The sequence below is a fragment of the Bufo gargarizans genome, chromosome 5, assembly GCF_014858855.1.
Source record: "Bufo gargarizans isolate SCDJY-AF-19 chromosome 5, ASM1485885v1, whole genome shotgun sequence".
Taxonomy (NCBI): domain Eukaryota; kingdom Metazoa; phylum Chordata; class Amphibia; order Anura; family Bufonidae; genus Bufo; species Bufo gargarizans.
The window spans coordinates 390,658,078-390,681,925 of NC_058084.1; the positions used below are offsets into that span (position 1 = coordinate 390,658,078).

The 23,848-nt window shown below is 43.3% G+C and overlaps 1 protein-coding gene across 3 annotated transcripts in view; it reads right to left on the minus strand.

Annotated features, from left to right (window-relative positions):
• SNX13 (sorting nexin 13) overlaps positions 1–23,848 on the minus strand; it is a 153,427-nt gene that overhangs the window by 15,725 nt on the left and 113,854 nt on the right. For 2 of the 3 annotated variants that reach the window (XM_044295792.1, XM_044295793.1), the window contains exons 15-21: positions 22,688–22,820; positions 13,185–13,222; positions 9,895–9,964; positions 7,190–7,359; positions 4,093–4,200; positions 3,752–3,862; positions 1,717–1,878 (exon numbers count right to left, since the gene is read on the minus strand). In XM_044295792.1, coding sequence (XP_044151727.1) covers positions 1,717–1,878; positions 3,752–3,862; positions 4,093–4,200; positions 7,190–7,359; positions 9,895–9,964; positions 13,185–13,222; positions 22,688–22,820 — 792 coding nt within the window. The remainder of the gene's footprint in view (positions 1–1,716; positions 1,879–3,751; positions 3,863–4,092; positions 4,201–7,189; positions 7,360–9,894; positions 9,965–13,184; positions 13,223–22,687; positions 22,821–23,848) is intronic. The other variant, XM_044295794.1, reaches the window with a different exon arrangement.

Below are 23,848 nucleotides of genomic sequence, written 5' to 3' on the forward strand. Positions count from 1 at the left end.
AAATAAAACTGCAAATGAGGTACATTTTGAAAAAAAACAAAAAAAACAATCCAAGAAGGAATATGAGCTAGAGGAATTGAGAAAAATAAACTTTAGAGTGAAAAATAGATTATGGTGCAACCCCTTTAACTCTATGTTGTGTGATGCGGCAGGGACTGATGTGACGTGGTTTGTGGAATGTGTAAGCGCAAGTTTTTAACATTTACATAGGGACAAGAGGTCAGAAAAAAATATAAATTATGCAAAAATAAATATTTTGTTCTTGGTCTAACCTACTGTACATTGTGGATATAAAGCTCAAGGACAAGAGTGACTTTTGCTCTAGAAGGTATGTGGTGCCTTTAACTCTTCAATGACAAGACCTAAATGGACAACCGGGTCTTGGACTGGTTAAATGAATTCTTGTATACAGAAGTTTTGTTGTAGGTGTTACATAATACAATGTTGGGACTTGATAGAAACAAACAAAAAAAAGTGACACAAAATGTGTTGATTTGAAGGCAAAATATCACAACTCACAAGTACTAGTGACTGGTAAGAAGATTACCTTCACTTGAGTTTACATCATGTACCTAACCGGTCAGAGAAGACACATTTTTGTGGGAGTGCGGAGAAGATTTTGAGAGACTGACCCAAAAACAAAAGCTCTGTTTGCACTGCTCTCCCCCATCCCTACCTATTGCTTTTAGCAGTTTTGCACGGTCAAAACTGCTGACAGACTCCCTCTAATATAAGACTAAATAAGAACTAAAACACAAAATATAAACAAAGACAATTATTTTAAAAAAATCCACAGGTGATGACTGTTTCAACTTTTAGAATGTCCAGAACTGGGCTGATAAGACTACTTTCACACTTGCGTTAGGTGCGGATCCGTCTGGTATCTGCACAGACGGATCCGCACCTATAAATGCACGATGGAATCCGTTCAGTGCGGATCCGTCTGCATAACAGCTTTTTCAGATCTGAGTTTTCACGATCGAGAAAACTCAGATCCGACAGTATATTCTAACACATAGGTGTTCCCATGGTGATGGGGACGCTTCAAGTTAGAATATACTAAGAACTGTGTACATAACTGCCCCCTGCTGCCTGGCAGCACCAGTGCCAGTGTTTTCACGATCTAACTCAAATCCGATGGTATATTCTAACATAGAGGCGTTCCCATGGTGATGGGGACGCTTAAAGTTAAAATATACCATCGGATTGGAGAAAACTCCGATCCGATGGTATATTAATAGGGACTCCTGACTTACATTGAAAGTCAATAGGGGACAGATCCGTTTGCAATTGCACCATATTGTGTCAATGTCAAACGGATCCGTCCCCATTGACTTGCATTGTAAGTCAGGACGGATCCGTTTGGCTCCCCACGGCCAGGCGGACACCAAAACGCTGCAAGCAGCTGTTTTGGTGTTCGCCTCCAGAGCGGAAAGGAGGCGGAACGGAGCCAAACTGATGCATTCTGAACGGATCCTTATCCATTCAGAATGCACTGGGGATGAACGGATCCGCTTGTGAGAGCCCTCAAACGGATCTCACAAGCGGAACCCCAACTGCAAGTGTGAAAGTAGCCTAAGTTAGTTATCCATTTCAATCATAAATGTTATGTTTAACGACAACTTTAGTACAGAACTATAAGGCTCATTTATCAAAAAAAATGAAAAAAAAAAAAACGACATGCATATGACATCATTTCAATTAACTGAACCAGACCTTAGTAAAAGATTGCTTAATATCTTGTCCGAGTCTTTCAGACATTTTGCCCATGTTGTCAGACATCTTATTCATCCCTTCAGCTAAGCTATCTGGAATGGATTTCACGGCATTGGAGACATTCCTCATTGAATTGCGCAGTGGATTTACAAATGTGTCCATCTACAAGGAACAATATAGACAACTTAGGACTAAGATCAGTGGAAGCAACTTTCACTAGGAATTTGGAACTTCTAGATATAGATCACAAAAATGACACCACAAGCCATGAATTGAAGCTAAAATTCCTTAAAACCTTATTTTTAGGGTCCATTCACACGTCCGTAAGTGTTCTGCGGATCCGCAAAACACGGAAACTGGCAATGTGCATACCGCAATTTGCGGACCACACATCGCTGGCACTATAATAGAAAATGCCTAATCTTGTCCGCAATTGCGGACAAGAATAGGACATGTTCTATTTTTTCCGGGAACGGAAATGCGGACCCGGAAGTGCGGATCCGGACAGAACATTCCGGCCCCATTGAAAATGAATGGGTCTGCACCTGTTCCGCAAAATTGCGGAACGGATGCGGACCCATTTTGCGGACGTGTGAATGGACCCTTATTTTCACAATTACTTATAGCACCAATATATTTTAGGTTTTCCCCCCCGAGTCTTAGGGGGTCATTTATCAAACTGGTGTAAAGTAGAACTGGCTTAGGCTACTTTCACATTGGCGTTTTAAATTCTGCTATTGACATCCGTCATAGGATCTCATAAGGGGAATTAAACGCTGCAGTCTTGTCCCCATTCATTGTCACTGGGGACAAAACTGAACTGAACGAAATGCACCAAAATGCATTCCATTCCGTTTGGTTGCGCTCCCTTTGCAGACAGAATAATGCTGCAAGCAGCGTTTTACTGTCCGTGATGTGGTGCGGAGCAAAATGGATCCGTCCTGGCACACAATGTAAGTCAATGGGGACGGATCACTCTTCTCTGACAATAGAAAACGGATCCGTCCTGGCAGACAATGTAAGTCAATGGGGACGGATCACTCTTCTCTGACACAATAGAAAACGGATCCGTCCTGGCAGACAATGTAAGTCAATGGGGACGGATCACTCTTCTCTGACACAATAGAAAACGGATTCGTCCCCCCATTGATTTTTCGATCCGTCGTGGCTATAGAAGACATAATACAACAGGATCCGTTCATGACGGATGCATGCGGCTGTATTATGGTAACGGAAGTATTATTGCATGAGGGATCTGCAAAAACCGTTAATGTGAAAGTAGCCTTAGTTGCTCATAGCAACCAATCAGATTCCACTTTTCATCTTCCAAAGGAGCTATCAAAAATGAAATCTGATTGGTTGCTATGGGCAATTAAGCCAGTTCTACTTTACACCAGTTTGATAAATGACCCCAAGTATGTTTACAGAAGCATTTTTTGGGGCTATCACAAATATTATTAAATGGGCCTCTGAAGGGAAGCATTTCTGCTCCCTGGGTCCACCCCTGGGCTTCATAGCCCACAAGTAACCTTCTGGCATGGGCTCGGCCCTTCTGTAGCCACTGCCGAAATGTGCCACTTGGCGGACACATAACTGCAGCAGTCAGTCATTGATGTTTAGTATGCAATGATTGACTCAGGGAGCCAGGACAGAGGGGCTACAAGCAGATCTGGTGGGGAGGGGGGAATTTAGGATAGTTCATACAGTTTTTCTTTTGGCCCCCTGTATAGAACTCACTAGCATAGCTGTATTGGCGCTTGTTACGGATAAGTGTACCATCATTCTTGCTACCTATTTCTGCATCAAACAAAGTGTCAATAGAGTCTAGGCCCCACTTTTTGGGGTCTTTTTCTGCAGTTTTTCTTCCCAGGACAGAATGGAGGAGGGCTGTGCTTGCTATCCAGTCCAACTACTGTCCCAGATCAGGACCAAAAATTCTCTCTCGCCTTATCTCCACATATATTATGATGGATCCTTCCACTAATGCATATCACATGTAAAAAAGATTTATATAATTATATTTTATTCTACATACCTTACGAGCAAAGTCCCCTTTCCCTTTATTGTAGGCTTTGTTCTCAAGAAAGTCGAATACACAATGGGCCAGTGGAGGACAGGCCTTCAGCAACTCAGGACTTAGTAACAACTACAAGAAATGGACAAAAATACATCACAAATAAAGCTGAAGCTTTCAGGGCCTGGCAAAAGAAGAGAGATCTCGAGTGAGACATTTTAACTGAAACCACCTCACCCCATAAATACTACATACCAGTCATTCCTGATCAAACTGGCCAAGACTGCATATCATAAGGACATATGGAAACAAGTGCAATAGTTCTATAAAATAAGGTTTATATAGTACAATAAATGTATTACCTGTAAGTACGCATTCAAATCATTTTTTCTCTTTTCCAAAAATTCTTTATCCATGTTGTTGAAAGTCTTTTTTCCTGGCAGCTTGAGGAGACTGGCAAGGTTTTCAAACTGAAATGGGTGATCGAAAAAAATAAAAAGTAACACATTAGGCTATTAAAGCACCCAAACACTAGAGACCTGGTTATACGTGATGCCAATAAAACAGAAAAACAACGTCCTAATGTTTTATGAATACGGCCATGCTGAAGAAACCTCTCATATTACCTTTCGGTTACTGCCGGACACTAGACAAATGTAGATAAATATCTATGTAAACGCACAGGTGTGCCACACAAGCCTGGCATCGATGGCCAATGACATGGCTGCTGGTTGCAGATGGATATTTTACAATGTAAGGGAATCTTATGACAAATGACAAGCAAAACGGAGGTGTAGGAGATGTCTCAAATTCTTTCAATTGCACACGTCTGGTAGAATATGTTACCCTAAGGGTAGGACCAAACGGCGCCGCGGTCGCATGGTCCCAAGCTACCTCTAATTGCACCAAGGAGACCACACTCTGGTCTGTATTGTTATTGGGCGCACGGTATTGAATAGACCCATTGAACAGTGCGGCCTCCTTTGTTTAAAGGGGTTGGCCACTTTCTGGTTAGTGTTGACCAATTTATATGTGAGATGATTGTATGGCACTTACTAATATAGCCTTTGTTGATATTCTGCGCCATTTTCTATATTTCATACGGCATGTCCCTTTGTTGGCCAACTCTTTTGTGCTGTCCACACAGAGGTCTAGGGCCTAAAATGGCAGCTGATGGAAGGTCATGTGACCTCCAAGTGATGTCTCCTCCATTAAAATACTAGCACTGTGAAGAGTTTAGTGCAGATGTAGTGTGTCTGAATGGAGGAGGCCGAGTGATTTGCCTGGTCACATGACCCTCCATCATCAGCCATTTTATGTACACGACCTCACTGGGGACAGCCCAAAAGACTTGGGAAACAGGAGGGTATACTTTATGAAATGTGGAAAAAAAAACACAGAATTTGTAACAAAGACTATATCAGTTTGTGCCGTATAGTCATCATACCTACACATTTGTCAATAGTAGCCAGAAAGTGGCCAACCTCTATACGACTGCAGCGGCACGCCACGTTGCCGTTTGGTTGTACCCAAATTGCAGAATATGAAGCAGGAGAAGTGGAGCTGGTTTGTGCTTTGTGTGTAAAATGATGATGAATAATCCAGATTTTTCCACCACTTGCTGGCTCTGGTTTGCCTAGCGGCTTCAGATGGACTTCTGACACAACAAATATCAAAAACATCTACGGTATGACAAGATTATCATCACTTTACAAATAGAAAACCCCTCCGACCCCATTGCCCCATTTATACGCTGCCCTTTTCTGACAAGTCCGCTTAAAACCTTCTCTTTCTTTTCATACAACATCCCCAAGTAAAACTAAATCACTATTTGTATGCCAGTGTAAAAACACACACGCAGAGCGTATAAAACGTATCCTGCACTATTCGTGGTCTTGAAACCAATGACAACGGGTAAAATATTCCAAGTGCTAGGTTAGAAGGTAACTCGGGGTGTTTGGCTGGTTTCATACGTCGCTGAACAAGTACTGCATTCGGTGGGTGGGAAACTCTGCTAAGCCTCGAGATCAGCACTTTATGGACAGCTGGAAGTAGGATCTGCATTTACATTGCCTCATCTACTTTAACAATGGATCAGGAGAGGTCACTTTAGGTTCAAAACGCGTTCCTTAAGATTTGCCACTTAAGGCACTTCATTTCATGCACTTCAAGTAGACAGACTGGGAAATAACTAGCTCTGTGCAGTGAGCAGAAAATGAAGAACTGTCGCTCCGGAAAGACATGGCGTCCCATAGTGGTTAACAGGAGTTTAACTATTACACGCCACGAAACACATGATCTGATAGAATTTTCATTGCGGCAACTCCTTACCTCCATTTACAAGCTGATATAGAAACCTGCATTCCACCATAAAACGCATATTTCTGGAGGCACAATGAGATGCCTACAGCTGTCTCCGCTCAGACCCCACAGGCCCATAAGCTGTCGCACAAAGCCTACACACTCAATTCCCAAGCTCACGTTTTTCCTCCCTAAGCTCTGTGACCAATACAGCAACTGATCCGAGCCACTGTTCTCCTGCGCTTCTCAGCCTCAGACCAGAAATGATCCGGTTACAAGATAAATATGACTGAGCTTTACTACTGACACATTACTGCCAAAGAATAAAATATCAACCCCTGAAGATCGACCATGTTCATGCTCCAGTCCACAAACTCCATAGGAATGTGTCACATCACTGCTGAAATGTGCTGCAGGTGCTTCCTTCAGGCCGACCCTTACAGAACCATCAGAACCACACAAGAATCGGTTCTGTTTTAGGTCTCCTGAACATGATCACAGTCCACAAAACAGACGCAGTCCGGGCACATTCCGCAGCGGTTGCTGGACCCAATGTAAAAAAAATAAAAAAATAAAAACAGACAAGAATAGGACAAGTTCTGTCATTTGCGACCCGGCCGCACAGAAGTGGCCAGCACCCGGATGACATCCTTGTGCTGTCAGTTTTCTTTTTGCGGACACATATAAATAAATGGGTCCGTGTGCGACCCGCAAAAAATGCAGATCGGACATGGACCAAAAATATGGTCATGTGCATGAGGCCTTTTGGTGCATTCACATGACCATATTAATTTTGCCGTCCGCAAAACATGAATTTGCAAATCATGGATTACGTCCGTGTGACATCCATGTCGTATCAGTTTTTTTTTTTTTATGGAGTCATTGACTTCCGCATCTGTATGGCCGTTCCGCAAGGGAAAGAACATGTCCCATACTTGGCCACAAAATGTGCTTCATGGACCCATTGAAGTCAACAGGTCTGCAAAAAAACAAACCAAAAAAAAATGGATGCAACATGAATGTAGATGTGGCTGCAGTCTATCACGTTTATAGCGAATGTGCGATCAATATGCCATACACTTTTCCAATTCTACGCATCCTTAATAATGTCACGTGTACGGTTCCCTGAAAACATGATTTAAAAGCCTAGGGCCATACCTGTTCAGTGATCCGCATGTGGAAATCATGGAAGTCACTGTAACGCCGATAGGTTTTCCATATTTCCTGAATGCCATCTCGCTTCTTGACAGTGATGGCGTACAGTGCATAGGTTTTCCCATGTTCATTACATACTCCTGCCACAGCATATGGGTCACAGTCAACATGAACTGGTAGATTAAAATGTACAGGGACAAATGCACATACAAAAAGGGTAGAAGAAAAAGCATGAAATGACAGGTGGAATGAGCAGAGAATGAAAATAAATCAGACAACCCTATGTTCCTAAGCTTCAGGATTTATGGCTGTGGTCTACACAAAGAAGAGGTGGGCTTTTTGTGGGTCACCTCAATAATCAGAAAAGTCATAGGTAGAAATAGAAACAAAACCATAAAGACCTGGCTGAGTGTATCCTGTGTCTCAGGCCTCTTCCACACTTACTCTACTAATTTCCATTGCCCAGGTGCAAAACAAAAATGAGGACTCAACATATAACTGACCCGGAGGAGCCAAATAAATCCCATTGACTATAATAGTGTTCAATTTTTGTTCGGGTATACCCTCTTTTTTTTTTTAAGTGGAGAAAGAAGTCCTCCATGGAGGTCTCTTCTCTCCACTGTTTTTGACAGAATCTACTTTGGAGGCTGTGAATTAAATCTCCAATACAGAAGTAAACAAGCCCTCACCAATTTCATGGATGTTACCTAAAATAAATAATTTGCCTAAATTATAGGTTCTTGTTTTTTGGGCCTAGACAAGACAATCTGCAGCCAATATTGCTCTGGAGAACCCCATTTAAGGCTTAAAGAGGTCCTCTGCTTTGGACAAACCCTACTTCTTAGAAGTGTCTCTTGACAATGCCCTGATTAAAATGCACCCCTTCCCCCTCCCCAAATTAGGACTCCTATTGAGCAAATGTAATCTGTGATGAAGTTAGGCATTACCCAGTTATCATTAAATTAATTACCGGTAGTTATTTATGTAATGTGGGAAAGGCATGCCCTCCGGAGCGAGAAACACTCTTTGTAACCGCTCTACACTTTGACCAAGAATTCCCTAAAAGGGTATCTAAAAATGGGTTTTCTAATCTGGATATCCTGTTTATCATCTGTCAGCATGATCAACCCTATAAAACCAGGCATGCAGCCTGGTAGGGTTAATCATGCTGATAGCGATACCTAATCCACTGCCTGATTGCTGGGAAAATTGCATTTATTCATATGTAAATGTCCTTAGTGGAGCACTGAGGGGCTGGCCAGAGCTCTCGGAGCACCAGTTTGTTACACCCCTTCAGCTTTAGGGCTCATGCACACAACCGTTGGCTGCTTTGTGGTCCGCAAATCGCGGATTGCAAAAACACGGATAACAGCCGTGTGCATTCTGCAGAACAGAACGGCCGTCCCTAATAGAACAGTCCTTTCCTTGCCTGTAATGCAGACAAGAATAGGATCATTTCTATAATTTTGCGGGCGGCATGCCCCATGGAAGTTAATGGGTCAGCATCCGACCCGCAAAAAACGGGTATTGGACGTGCATGTACCCGAACCCCCTGATAAATTGTCCCAAAGTGTTAATTACACATGAATGTAATAAATAACACATTAACTACTTTAGAAGCAGAGTGGCATTGGGAATTAGATAAAGTAGTCTGAAGCATTTTAAGAATGTGTTGGCTTCTCATCGGGGCGGACAGTGAACACATTCTTCACGCCAAGCTGCTGGTATAATCATTCACATGGTATTTCACTTGCCTATTACAAGATTTATAGTTCAGGAAAACATTTAGCACTGTGCAGTAATCACAATGCCCTGGGACTGACTGCGCTTCTGATACTGGCCAGCAGATATGGGTATTGATATGTGAAAATATGTGCTCAAAGGATGTCAAATGTTATATAACGACTGCCTCAAAACACTGAACTTAAATAGGTGAGGGTCATGTGCAGTCTGAAGGAACAGGTACACGCTATGTCATTCTAATGTAGAGAGAGAGCGAGGGACGGATGGGAGAGACGTCCACATTTCTACTTAAAACCTTTCTCTTAATTGTTCTCCCTCTCTCTCCCCATCCGCCCCTCCCTCTCTCTCCCCATGCGCCCCTCCCTCTCTCTCTCCCCATGCGCCCCTCCCTCTCTCCTCTCTCCCCATGCGCCCCTCCCTCTCTCTCTCCCCATCCGCCCCTCCCTCTCTCTCCCCATCCGCCCCTCCCTCTCTCTCCCCATCCGCCCCTCCCTCTCTCTCCCCATCCGCCCCTCCCTCTCTCTCCCCATCCGCCCCTCCCTCTCTCTCCCCATCCGCCTCTCCCTCTCTCTCCCCATCCGCAATTATTTGGAAAAAACTATTCTTTCCCAATAACTGCCTACTCATCAGTGGAGTGACAAATCCATAATGACTTCAGTGTTTTGCTCGTTCATCGGGTAATCTGTGGCCTCTTTACATGGGCAATTATTGGGAATGAGCATTGGTCCTAATGTTTGTTCATGATAATTGGCCCGACACTTGCCCCATCAAAATCTTCAATGGTCTTTACACCAGGTGAATCCCCAAGAAGTCATTCTGCTAATACTAGTGGTCTATCTCCAGTGCTGGGTTATGGAAACTGAAAGGATGACAGATGAGTGCACACAGGAGAGAAATGATGACAGCAAACTAAATACAGAAAAAAAAATAAGAGGAAAATGGTAGAAGAAAGTACGATCTCTCACCAGTGTCAGATATAAAAGCATGGATTTGTATTGGCTCTTCAGCGGTGACGTTGGACAGGTCATCCAGAGACTGAAAAAAAAACATTTGAAAGAGAAGTTACATTTTAGTATAAAACTAATGAATCCTCCTAAAACTGAAATAAATTATATAGACAAAAAAGAACATGACATTTCTAGATCAAACACAGCCCAGTAAGCATTAATTTCTACTTTTATGCCCCTTTCCCTTTAAAAGTGATGAAAATTGTGCAACTCTGTGACCTTCGGAATGACCTTTCCCCCAATTCATTGCCTGTTCTGTTTATTGTAACGGAGTGACACAGGGGAGCTGTATTATTTGAGTAGGCATTTACTCCAGACATGGAGCCGGGCCAGAAACAACTAATCTGCTAGTGTTCAAACACCTGCACAAGCACGGCAGTCCCAGAATAGCACTAAACATTACACACCGAGAGGAAAGTCAAAGATTCCTTCATATACACACTATTGTTTCCCGGACCTCGTACCAACACCAATGTTTCCTTCTCACTCAGTGAAACGTTCCTTTCAACGGTAATAACACAAGAATGCCATTCACTGGGGCCGGCAGAGACTTTCCTCCACCAGAAGGTCAGCTAACAACATTGTGAGTGACGGATATAATTTCTTATGGTCAACAGATCAGTCCACTAAAAACAGAGCTTTTTATACAGCGCCTCGTACTCTGGGCTCAGCGGGTGACCCGCAAGTGCCGGATTTTAAGCTTTTCTTAAAAAGAGCCCAAAGAATCTTATCTGAATGAACACAGTTTACAGGCTCAGACTGCCGGCATAAGACGTATATATTCCTCCCTGTCCATGTAGCGGTGACCATCAGAGGTTCATCTCAGCGTTGTAAAACTGGAAGACGCTTTCAATTTTTCATCAACTGGAAGTTCAATTAAAAGGGTTCTCCTGGGAGTATAATATGAATGACCAATCCTCAGGGTAGGTCATCAGTATCTGATCTGTGGTGGTCCGACACTCGCAACCCTGTTTGAAGAGGCCACGGCTCTAAGGTGAGCCCTGCGGCCTCCTCACAGCTTTCCAAGCAAAGCACCGTTCACTGGATGGTGGCTGTGATAGGAATTGCAGCCCAGGACCATTCACTTGAATGGACTGAGCTGCGCCATGGCCATGTGTCCAGTGAACGTGACATTGTTGGCCTAGGAAGAGGCCGCAGCACTCAGAGCACCATGGCCTCTTCAAACAGCTGATCAGTAGTGGTGCCAGGAGCCAGGGTCCCACAGAGCAGATACTGATGACCTCTCCTGAAAATAGGTCTTCAAAATGACATTCTTCCCGCTCAAAAATTGACAGTCAATTTTCTTTTTAAATGTTTGTTCTATGGAAAGATTCCGTTTCTCTCCGAGTTGATGTGCTACCCACACAAAGCAATAATGTGAATTAAGTGTTATTCAAGTAGTTTCCCACTCAAGCCTATTGGGATCACACTGCCTTGGAATCATAGTAAACCACATACAGATGTGTCCTATCCTTTTTCTTGGCTTGACATTTTCTGAGATGAGTGGCCCAAGATGACATATGTTAAAAAATGTTTTAAAAAAAACTGCCTTTTGGTGGCCATCCATCCCCTTTAGGCTCATTTGTTTGAAAAAATCTACATGTTTAACCAGGAGAGAAATTGGAGTCCTTCATCTTACTGAGCTGGTCGCACATGCTCAGTTTAAATCTTCAATTGTCACCAGCCATATTTTCTATTAGAAGCTGTGGTGCGTACAGGGAAAGAGCTAGAGCAAAAAGGACAAACCCCTGCCAGCCTAAAGAAAATCTAGAACAGCAATTGGAGCAATGAATGGGGAGATCTCTAGATCCATGTGAGGTACAGGGCTGGTTCCAAGTTTGTTGAGAAAGATTGTCACATACTGTATGATGTCTGATTTTTATTTTTTACATCAATCTTGGTATAAGCTCTTTAGATATATATATATATATATATATATATATATATATATATAACAGCAGCAGAGGGCGCTGCATATATAACTGGGCGAGCAGATGCAGGTTTTGAGACAGAGAAATACAAATTTTTAATCCTAATGTAATCTTTATGTAATGCTACAGCCGTCACTCAGACGCGTAGGCTGGTTAAGTGTTCAGTGCTGAGAGGACCTGCAAATGTGGTGTCTGTGGGATTAATAGTTGGATTTCGCCGTCATTCAGATCTATTTACTAATCTCCCTGGTCACCTATATAGCACTGTCAGCAGTTTTCAGGGTCAAGACTGCTGTCAGACTGCTTGTAAATCCTCTGCATCTTCTCTGTTGAACCAATGGGGGTCATTTACAAAGACCTGCCCTTTACGCCAGTCTTTGATTCCCGCCTGCACTGCCGGAGGATGCTCAGAATTTATGACAAGATGTGTGTCTCGTCATAAATCAGGCACATCTATGGCAGTCTGTGTGCCTGGAGTGAAAAAGCCAAAACGCTGCATCTGGATTTAAATTCCACAAGTCTGGACGTGCCGACTCCTTTTTATTTATTTTTTTCTTATTTTTATTGTTCACACTACCTATGGGGGATTTCAGCCCCCCCCCCCTTCCTGGAGACGAGCACCCACTACACTTACACTAAGGAGTGCTGTTCATCCTCGACTTTGCAACTGGAGTAGATTTTAGTGATCAATTATGCCTAAAACCAGTGTAAATGTAAGTGAATATGCCGGGGCCAATGCAATAGAAACACCATGTGCGACAAAATATTATTGCACAGGCATTTTATAATTCCCAAAACTGGCTCATGTAACTTTTTTACGCCAGTGCATTAGTAAATGAACCCTAATGACTAAAAAGGGCTAAACAGCAAATTTGGTTGCACAAACATTAAGATTGCAATGAAACACTGCAGAGATTTATGAAAACTGGTGAAAAGGGAAACGGGCTTAGTTGCCCATAGCAACCGATCAGAAACCACCTTTCATTTTTCAGAGCTCATTTGGAAAACGAAAGGTGAAATCTGAGTGGCTGCGATGGGCAACTAAGCCCGTTTTTCTGTTCACCAGTTTAGATAAATTTCCCCTGCAAATAAGGATTGTGAATGTGGTCACGCTGCAACAAGTGATGTAACGTAACTGCAACTGTGACAAAAACCCAAACCTGCTGCATTTCCGTCTGCAAAACCTACATCACATGCAAACTGCAGCCAGACTGCACCAGAAAACAGCGGTGTGCCAGCAAGCTGCAGAGAAGGCACACGCATTTTGTGGTCACTTGTAGACAGGACATGCTGTACAGCTTGGGAAGAATTACATACCAAATTGATGCTGCCCGTCGGCGATCCATTAAAAGACTCTATGGATGAAGGGGAAAAAAAAACTAATTAAAGCAAGACTTAGAATGCAGAGGGTTAATCAGCGATTGTAACCAAGACTAAAAATCCCATCAGCTGAAGCATGCAAAACATAGAACAGCACACACCCAACATCACAGCCTGTAATCCCCATCGGGCTGCAACATAAACATCATACTGGAAACGCCTGTGCACCTGCAGCAAGTGAAGAGCCGGCCATTCCCAGCCATAAGGATCTGTAGAGCACAGCTCCACGGGCCAGGTCACGCAACAGCACTACTCTGTGGATGTCAAACTCTGCATTTAGTGGGTTATTTAACACCTTGTGGGGCAAAAAGTTTGGTATTAAAGAGATATTCCAGCTTTAGGCAACTTTTTGCATTTGGCCAGTACTGCGCTAACCTGCTTTCCGCCGCTCGGTTACAGTGCACTATATACCCACCCAATTAAACCACACATGTGATCTAAAAAAAGTTGACTTTACTGCACATAATTATATCAAAACAATATAACACGGGAAAAGGGTGGAGTGAATTTCCCTGACATGCGGAGATACAACTTAGCTAGCAACCTTAGACATGCTCTGGACTGGATCTCAGGGAGAAATAGCTACTCCAATTATAATCTGGAGACGGCGTTAGCTGCTCCGTGGTCTTTGGTAGCACTCCTACACACGAAATATGCTAAATTGCCGCCTAATATAAAAAAAGTCTTGTAGTAAGGGACACGATAGCCACGTGGAAGGCGGTTCGGAAAGAGTACGGGCTCTCTTTCACTCTTTCCAAATATATGGTAATATGGGGCCACCCGGAGTTTATGGAAGGCAGATTCAACAAACAATTCTGTGAATGGAGGATGCAGGGAATAAGGTCAGTAAGTGATCTATGGCATAGTACCGAGCATCGATACCTTAGTTTTGAAGAAACGCGTAGCAAGTTCACATTGAGCACTGGGCACTATTTAGCGTATCTCCAAGTCTACAATTTTTTGAAACCTAGACTGATGGAAATGAGGAAAGAATTTCCCAGTAACAGGTTTGACCTACTAAGAGGCACAGCTTCGACGTCATTGTCAGACTTGCAAAATAAGTTACAAGAGGAGTGGCAGGTGGTCTCCCCATTATTGCCATTTAAACGGTGGGATAAAGAGATTATAGAGGAAGGGACCCATGAAGACATACTAAAAGGCTGGTTAGGTCTAAGGAAGGTGATCCCCAATGAAGTATGGAGGGAGACCCAATTTAGAATAGCGCATAGAGCCATATATGGGTTTTACAATACGCCTGCCTCAATATTGGCAAAGAAAATGACACAGTGTCCTAAATGTGGCCTGGAAAATTCTAATTTGCTCCACGGTTTATGGGCATGCCCGAAAATAAAAGAATTCTGGGCGGCCTTTGCGGAGTGGCTTAAAAATACTTTAAACATACGGATAACATTAGCTCTCGGACTTATTGTATTTCTACCCTGAGGGCACGAGAATAGCTCAAATAGTGCATGTTTGTATTTTGGCGGCGAAACGGTGCATACTCAAGAACTGGCTGCAACAGACCGCCCCTTGATGGAGGAAATACTCACTCAGGTGAAATGGTGCTTGCATAGGGAACTCTCATTTGGCAGCAGCAAACACAGATAAGGCACTACAGAGATTGATGGCCAGGTGGAGGAAACTTTATGGTCAAAGTGTTAGATTCACAACTGAGATTAAAGTCTAATAGACCCTTGAAACAAAGTCCTGGTACTTACTGGAACAAATGAAAGGCACTCTGGGTAAACTGGAGCAGTAAGACTCTCATCAGCTTTAACTAGGGTGTCTATAGGTGAGTTAGATAGGTAGGGATGAGATGGTACCTGATTCGCATGAAAGCTAGGGAGAGGGGATGGAGGGTGGTAGTTGGGTCCATTGTCACACGCCGTTATTTTATGTTTCCTGATCTGTTCCGTTTTTTTGCTGAACAGATCTGGACCGATCTGGACCCATTCATTTTCAATGGGTCCTGAAAAAAACGGACAGCACAATGTCAGATTTTTTTTCAGGACCCATTGAAAATGAATGGGTCCAGATCTGGTCCAGATCTGTTCAGCAAAAAACGGAACAGATCAGGAAAGAAACAACGGACGTGTGAATAGACCCTTATATGGTTTGTCTCTTTATTTTATATATATATATATATATATATATATATATATATATATATATATCTGACTGTATTCAATGGAAATGAGTACACCAAATCTATGATTTTTGAATTGACAAATAAAAATCAATAAACTTTGGTTTAAAAAAAACAAAAAAAAAACAATATAACACATAGGCACATCATAAGATCCGCGGTGGAGAACTGTAGAGCCAAAATCCCCCCCACACACACACACAGATACTATCAGCCTATATTGCATGTACCACATCCCATATACATAAAGTTAATAGTATATGCACATTAACAAGGCAACGCATAACAAAGTGCTAGTAATATAGGATACGGCACAGTTATCTATAGCAGGTCAGTAATAAAGATTTGATACTCAACTAACATATAGCCAAAACATATGCTGGGTCCCCCACCAGTCATGGTCCAGACAATGTGGCTCCAACTTGGGGACATCCCAATAAGTATCGCTAACAGCAATCAGAGTGGTATAAACAGATATTACCCAATACAAACATACAGTACACTAACCCTACTATCAGTGGGGAGAGAGAAAGAGGACAACTCCCTGACGTACATTTCACCTTAGCTTTATCCAAGGGAAAGGTTACAGTGCAGTCACCACTGCTCAGCAATGCTTCTGGTCCCAGGCCTGTATATAGCACTCTGCGGCCAGTGACTGGGCTCAGTGGTGGCGTGACCCAGCAGTGTGATGCTACGTGGGGACAAGCCACCAATAAAGCCAGTGTAGGCCATAACGGTGAAGGCCATAACCCTATCTGGACATGTACAGGTCTGGGACCTGAAGCATCACTGAAAGGAGAGACTGGAACTGAGCGCTAGAGAGCAGGTGAGCGGATGTTTCTTTTTAGGTACAGTGCAGCCAAATATAAAAAGTTGGATACAAAAAACAAAACCAAAAAAAAAACAACAACACTAGCCTGTTGTGGTCATCCAAGGTTCGTGTGGCATGTGTCCATCTGGTTGCACATGTCACTACTGAACCCACTGATTGGCTGGCAGCAATGATGTGCTGAGAGTCATGCCAGAAACATGCCTAAGGGACTGGGACGAGCAGAGCAGGAGAGTTTTTTGTTTTAACACACAAGGGGGGTCATTTACTAAGGGACTTGTGACTATTTTAGTTAAAAAAAATAGTTGCAAGTCCTCTTTTTTTTTAACTGGATGGGCGACAATATTTAGTTGCACGGCCGGTTTTATGCAGTGTTTGGCAGTTGGGTGGTAAGTGGGGGCATGTCGGCGGAGTACCGTGCCTGGCTAATTTACTAACATTTATGCGTGGAAACAGGTGTAAATGTTGGGGGAAAACTATGCCAGCCAGGGGCTGGTGCATTTTTCCTGCCAGGCGCAAGGACTGGCTTAGAGGCACACACTTCATCATACATTAGAGAATTTCTAGAGGCAGCGCAAGTGGGAACTAAGATTGGTGTAAATGCCAGTCTAAGCAAATGTGCCCCACCGTGCCTGGCCATTGCCAAAATATTACACAAGGAAGCAAAACTGCATGAACTGCCTATGAGTACCAAGTGCTGCCGGGTGCAATTTCACAATGTGAATTCAGTTTTGTTCAGTATGTTAATTGTGTGAAAACTGTCTCAAGACACTAGGTGGCAAAGGGTTAAAAATCGGTAGCTGTGAGGGTTAAACAGCAGACTATTGGGGAAGAAGTGGGGCTGGTTATTTTGTCCTCCTGGTGATCACATGAATAGGCAGGATACAGCAACCCATCCCACACCTAACATTACTGTATTTTTCAGACTATAAGATGCCCCTTTCTTTCCCCATAAGTGAGGGAAAACTGGCGGTGTGTCTTATAGTCCGAATGTTAATGAGTATGCAGGAGGCGCACGGAGGGGTGAGGGAAGCGCTGCACCTGCTGTATTCACCCTCCCTGGTCTACTTCTGGACCCCTTTCGGCACTGTGCCAGAAGCAGTGCACGTAGGCGCCCACTATAACCTGATGCTGTGTGACCTCAGGTCACAGCGCAGCGCAGGCAGAAAGAGGTGAGCCCTGGATCTGCCGAGTGCGCAGCGCACTGAGGTGAAGTCTGACTCAAGGCTGATGGATGCTGGGGGGGGGGGGTCTAATCTGAGGCTGATGGACACTGGAGGGGGGGGGGGGGGGGGGGTTCTAAACTGTGGGTGACAAAGCTTGGGGGTCTGATAAAAAAAAAAGAAAAAAATTTCTTATTTTCCTCTAAATTTCCTCTTATAGTCCGACAAATACGGTATATAGGTACATGATAATGCAAGGAGGGATTTAAAAAATTCTAATTAAAAATTAACCGACCATTGTAAATAAAGCTCAGCGGTCTTTGTCTGGGCTCAAGCACACGGCCGTCTGTCCGCAAAATATGGTTAGTGGACTTGTGCATCCCACACTTTCCTCAGTCCCTATTGTAGAAATCCCTATTCTTGTCTGCAAAACAGATAAGATTAGGAAATGTTCTATAATTTGCAGAACAGCCACGTGGGTGACATCTGTCTGCAGTCTGAATCTTTTTGTGGCCCGATAGAAATAAATCGGTCTGCCTCCAATCCACAAAAAATGCAGTTCGGACACGCACCCACTACACGGTTGCGTGCAAGAGCCCACAGTTCTACAGAAGTCGGGTGTTAGGGTAGGTGCTATTCCTAGCCGTAGCATTAAAGGTGGGAGCAATGATGGACCAGTGGTCCACCCAGTGGTAGGTGACAACTGCATATCAGCAGAATACAGAATAAAATACAGCTCTCAGATCTTGAGCTTGAATTTCTCATCATTTATAAGATCTCTAACGCATTTCACGGATGAAAACCCAGCACACCTCATTACAGCAGAGAGTTGTGATACACGTTAAAAAGCCTTACACTTTTGTGAAGAGTTTCTGAATGATTCTTACTTGACTGGAATCTGATAAGTTAAAGGACCTTTCATGATGTCAGTTTTGTAGGTATGTGCTTTATGTTGTGTGCCTGTATTAATGTCAGGCACATGGTCTTATTAGGGCGTATTCGCACGACCACGTCGTGTTTTGCCAAATTGCATATCCAGAAAACACGGATGCCGCCTGTGTGCGTTATGCAATTTGCGGAACGGAAACACACTCTGTGCTGTCCGCATCTTTTGCAGGCCCCAATGAAATAAATGGGTCCGCACCCGTTCAGAAAAAAATTGACGTGTGAATGAGCCATTACTTAGTACCTCCATGTGTCGCATAGTAGTAGCAAGTGACCCCCATTATGTTCTCATATAATGGGCAACATGGTGATGATGTCACAATTAATAAGGGGCATACAGAGGTTAAAAAATAAACCACACTATGCCTCACATCACCCCTTTGACGCATAATGCCATACATGTACGGCCCATTATAGACCTGCTCCTATATGTTTTGCGGGGCTGTGGAATGAAACAACGGGTGCGGACAGCACACTCTGTGCTGTCCGCATCTTTTGCAGGCCCCAATGAAATAAATGGGTCCGCACCCGTTCAGAAAAAAATCCTATTCACCGTAATAGATCTCTATTAGGGTTAATAGGATAAGGGATCAAAGGATCCCAGGTTCTAATCCCCTAAGGAGGCTAAAAGTTAAGCAAAAATGTAAAAATAAATAAATAAATAAAAACGAAATGTTAAACTTTAAATCACCAACCCTTTTGCCAATTTTAATATATATATATAGCTTGAGAAAGGCTCAGTTGGAGCCGAAACGTCGCTATGCCACATATGGGTGAATAAACACACATTGTTTGAAGATACGCCTGGAGTGCAGTCCAATTTTTTCATTTATATATATATATATATATATATATATATATATATACACACATATACATATACATACACACACACACAGTACAGACCAAAAGTTTGGACACACCTTCTCATTCAAAGAGTTTTCTTTATTTTCATGACTATGAAAATTGTAGATTCACATTGAAGGCATCAAAACTATGAATTAACACATGTGGAATTATATACATAACAAAAAAGTGTGAAACAACTGAAAATGTCATATTCTAGGTTCTTCAAAGTAGCCAGCTTTTGCTTTGATTACTGATTTGCACACTCTTGGCATTGTCTTGATGAGCTTCAAGAGGTAGTCACCTGAAATGGTCTTCCAACAGTCTTGAGGGAGTTCCCAGAGATGCTTAGCACTTGTTGGCCCTTTTGCCTTCACTCTGCGGTCCAGCTCATCCCAAACCATCTCGATTGGGTTCAGGTCATCTGGCGCAGCACCCCATCACTCTCCTTCATGGTCAAAGCAAAGCACCCCCACACCATCACACCTCCTCCTCCATGCTTCACGGTGGGAACCAGGCATGTAGAGTCCATCCGTTCACCTTTTCTGCGTCGCACAAAGACACAGTGGTTGGAACCAAAGATCTCAAATTTGGACTCATCAGACCAAAGCACAGATTTCCACTGGTCTAATGTCCATTCCTTGTGTTCTTTAGCCCAAACAAGTCTCTTCTGTTTGTTGCCTGTCCTTAGCAGTGGTTTCCTAGCAGATATTCTACCATGAAGGCCTGATTCACACAGTCTCTTCTTAACAGTTGTTCTAGAGATGTGTCTGCTGCTAGAACTCTGGGTGGCATTGACCTGGTCTCTAATCTGAGCTGCTGTTAACCTGCGATTTATGAGGCTGGTCACTCAGATGAACTTATCCTCCGCAGCAGAGGTGACTCTTGGTCTTCCTTTCCTGGGCCGGTCCGCATGTGGGCCAGTTTCTTTGCAGCGCTTGATGGTTTTTGTGACTGCACTTGGGGACACTTTCAAAGTTTTCCCAATTTTTCGGACTGACTGACCTTCATTTCTTAAAGTAATGATGGCCACTCGTTTTTCTTTACTTAGCTGCTTTTTTCTTGCCATAATACAAATTCTAACAGTCTATTCAGTAGGACTATCAGCTGTGTATCCACCTGACTTCTCCACAACGCAACTGATGGTCCCAACCCCATTTATAAGGCAAGAAATCCCACTTATTAAACCTGACAGGGCACACCTGTGAAGTGAAAACCATTTCAGGTGACTACCTCTTGAAGCTCATCAAAAGAATGCCAAGAGTGTGCAAAGCAGTAATGAAAGCAAAAGGTGGCTACTTTGAAGAACCTAGAATGAGACATATTTTCAGTTGTTTCACACTTTTTTGTTATGTATATAATTCCACATGTGTTAATTCATAGTTTTGATGCCTTCAGTGTGAATCTACAATTTTCATAGTCATGAAATATATATATATATATATATATATATATATATATATATATATATATATAAAGTTGGTGATCAAAAGTTGTATGTACACCAAAAACGGTACAAATAAAAACTGTTTGTCCTGCAAAAAACAAGCCCTCATACAGCTCTGAAGAGCAAAAATAAAACGTTACGGGTGTCAGAAAGCAAAGAAAATGTAGATTTTGTTTAAAAAGTTTATTTTTTCGCTTAGTATAGAGCAGGGATCAGCAACCTTCGGCACTCCAGCTGTGGTAAAACTACGACTCCCAGCATGCACACCTGCTTAGCTATTTTCAGAACTCCCATAAAAGTGAATGGAGCATGCTGGGAGTCGTAGTTTCAACACATCTGGAGTGCCGAAGGTTGCTGACTGCTGGTATAGAGTATCGCAAAACTTTTTCTTTGTATCTAAACCGAATCTAAACCGAATCAAAATTTAGGTATGGTGACAACTCATTCAATCAGCTTTGTACTACACAACCGTTTACTTTCCATGTTATTAACAGTAACCTACTCTGTTCTGCATTATATAACTAAAGACCCAATAACCGTTATTTAAACTCTAAGAAGAGCTATGGCTTTGGCCACTAGAGGGCGTCATAGCACAAGGCAGGTCCCAGCTTCTCCGGTTACAATGAATCACTATACTCACAGTCACTAAGACTTAAAAGCACACAGTCCCAAAACCAGAGAAAAGGAAGACATATCGTTGAATAAATACATCCAGATATCAGAAAATGTTAATGAAAGATGCTTCTGTATGGGGTTAAGCTGCTCACAGCTTATCCTTCGGATAATTAATACCAGACAGGCAGGGGTCCCGACTCTCAAAGATCTACAGTCCTGCAATAGCTTCGGTGAAGGGAACAGGCACCAGAACTACATGTCTCCATCCACTGTGTTGGGAAAGGAGCTGGTTAAAACATGACTGAACGGGAGCAGTGCTGCTGTAACCAGCTACGTCCACTACACTGTGGACGGAGCCGTGGAGTTCTGATGCCTGTATCCAAGCTACTGGAACACAGCTGATCGGTGGGGGTCCCAAGAGTCGGGCCTCTGCTGATCTGATACTGATGACCCATCATAAGGACAGGCCATCAATATAAAAGTCCCTGAGAACCCCTTTAAGGCTGGGTCTCCACGGGGCAGCTGCAACCTCTCCCACTTGCAATGGCCGATGGCTGCACGACTTTGCCAGTTAAGGGTCCATTCACACGTCCGCAATATGGGTCCATCCATTCTGCAATATTGCGGAACGGGTGCAGACTCATACATTTTCAATAGGGCCGGAATGTGCTGTCCGCATCCGCATCTGCGGATCCGCACTTCCGCATTCGCAAAAAAATAGAACATGTCCTATTCTTGTCCGCAATTGCGGACAAGATTAAGCATTTTCTATTATAGAGCCGGCGATGTGCGGTCCGCAAATTGCGGAATGCACATTGCCAGTGTCCGTGTTTTGCGGATCCGCAAAACACTTACGGACGTGTGAATGGACCTTAACAAAGGGATTACTTTAAACCTGTGCAGCCATTGGTCACCGCAGGTTGACAGGATTGTGGCTGCCTGCATGTCCTACACCTAGCTGTAACTGCCCTGTGGCCTCCCACAGAAGGCGTCTTTGTCTGCATGCTACCGAGACCCCTCTGCACAGGGAATGACAACTGACCTGGGTGATGCCAAGGGTTGCCCGAATGCTGAAGCAGCACTTCCGTATTCAGGAACACCGCACTCAATATGAGCGCCATTTCCAGGGTTTTCTGAGACAGTGAATGGATTATTTCAGTCCCCTGTTACCGTACAGGATCAGGCTGCGAGTGACCCTGTGCATGCGATGGCACTGCGGGCAGGAGCGTGGAGTTCCATGAAACTCACCCTGTAAACATACGCCTTGTTACAACCTAAAACAGTGCACGATGATCAATACAGCAACATTAATGGAGCTATGAATAATATATGCTAAAATAAATTATTTAGGAATAGATGTGAAGTGAGTGCTTCGTTATCTATCACACAGTGTACAAGTGACTACCTAGAAATCGTATAGGCAACCTCACCGGGAAAGCCGCTTATTACCTCCATCTCCATCGTCAGATCCTTTAAAGCTTGGCTCTTTTAACATGTCCAGCTCTGCAAGCATTCGTATGTAGAGAGCGTTGTGGCGAAACGCGGGATAAAAGTGTTCATCCCGCAACATGATGTCATAAACCTGAGGAGAAAACAGGAGAAATGTCAATCACTGGATGACAGATAAGTGCGAACATTACAACCCATACAATACAATTAACCAAGGAACAGATAGCACTATGGATGGTTGCACAGCCAGTGTCTGGACAGTTTTTTTTTTCTGGAACCCAACTGATATGTCTGTATGAGCACTTAGCGCACAGGCCCAAGTGTCCAAAAACTGACGGCGCAGAGCAGAAAAAGACAGCATGCAAAATAATTATGCAGACACCACGAAACTGAGCCGGATTGCTGGGCATTTGTGAAGGGGCCCTTAGTGATAATATAGCTGTAACGGCCACATTTACACCAATTATATGATGGATAATATAACACAACAGATTTTATTCCTGAGCAAGCAGAGAAAGCTGAACAGTAAAGCAAACTAAAAAGACCACTGGAATCCGTGGTTGGTCTAATAAGAGTGGTCTTTATTGTGATATAAGTTATACATAAAACACATATCGGGGTCCTGCCCCTTCTTCACTTACAAATCACAATCAGTACATACAAATCAGAGGTGCAGTGGTCATATAAATATCCCCAAAATTGCTCCAGTCCAGCTCACATGTGGGGGAGAAGCTTCATCATAAAAGAGGTGGTGAGAACAAAAAACTGTAAAATAACACTAGAGGACTGGATGAGTAAAAAAAAAAACCTAGATTTTTGTGAACTCATCTGTAAAATCTCTTTCTCGCTTAGTTCATTGGGGGACACAGGACCGTGGGTATAGCTGCTGCTGCCACTAGGAGGCGACACTAGGCAAAAAAGTGTTAGCTGCTCCTCTGCCGGCTATACCCCCTCCAGCCTGGAGAGAGCATATCAGTTTGTGCCCAAGCAGTAGGGGAAGGAGAAAGAAATAAACATAAAAGCAACCAGAAAACCAGTAATGCCAAAAGGGCCAAACTGAACTGAGGACCCCACCGGCCTACAAACCGCTAACACCTGCGGTCATAATGGAAAATAACGGGTGGGTGCTGTGTCCCCCAATGAACTAAGCGAGAAAGAGAT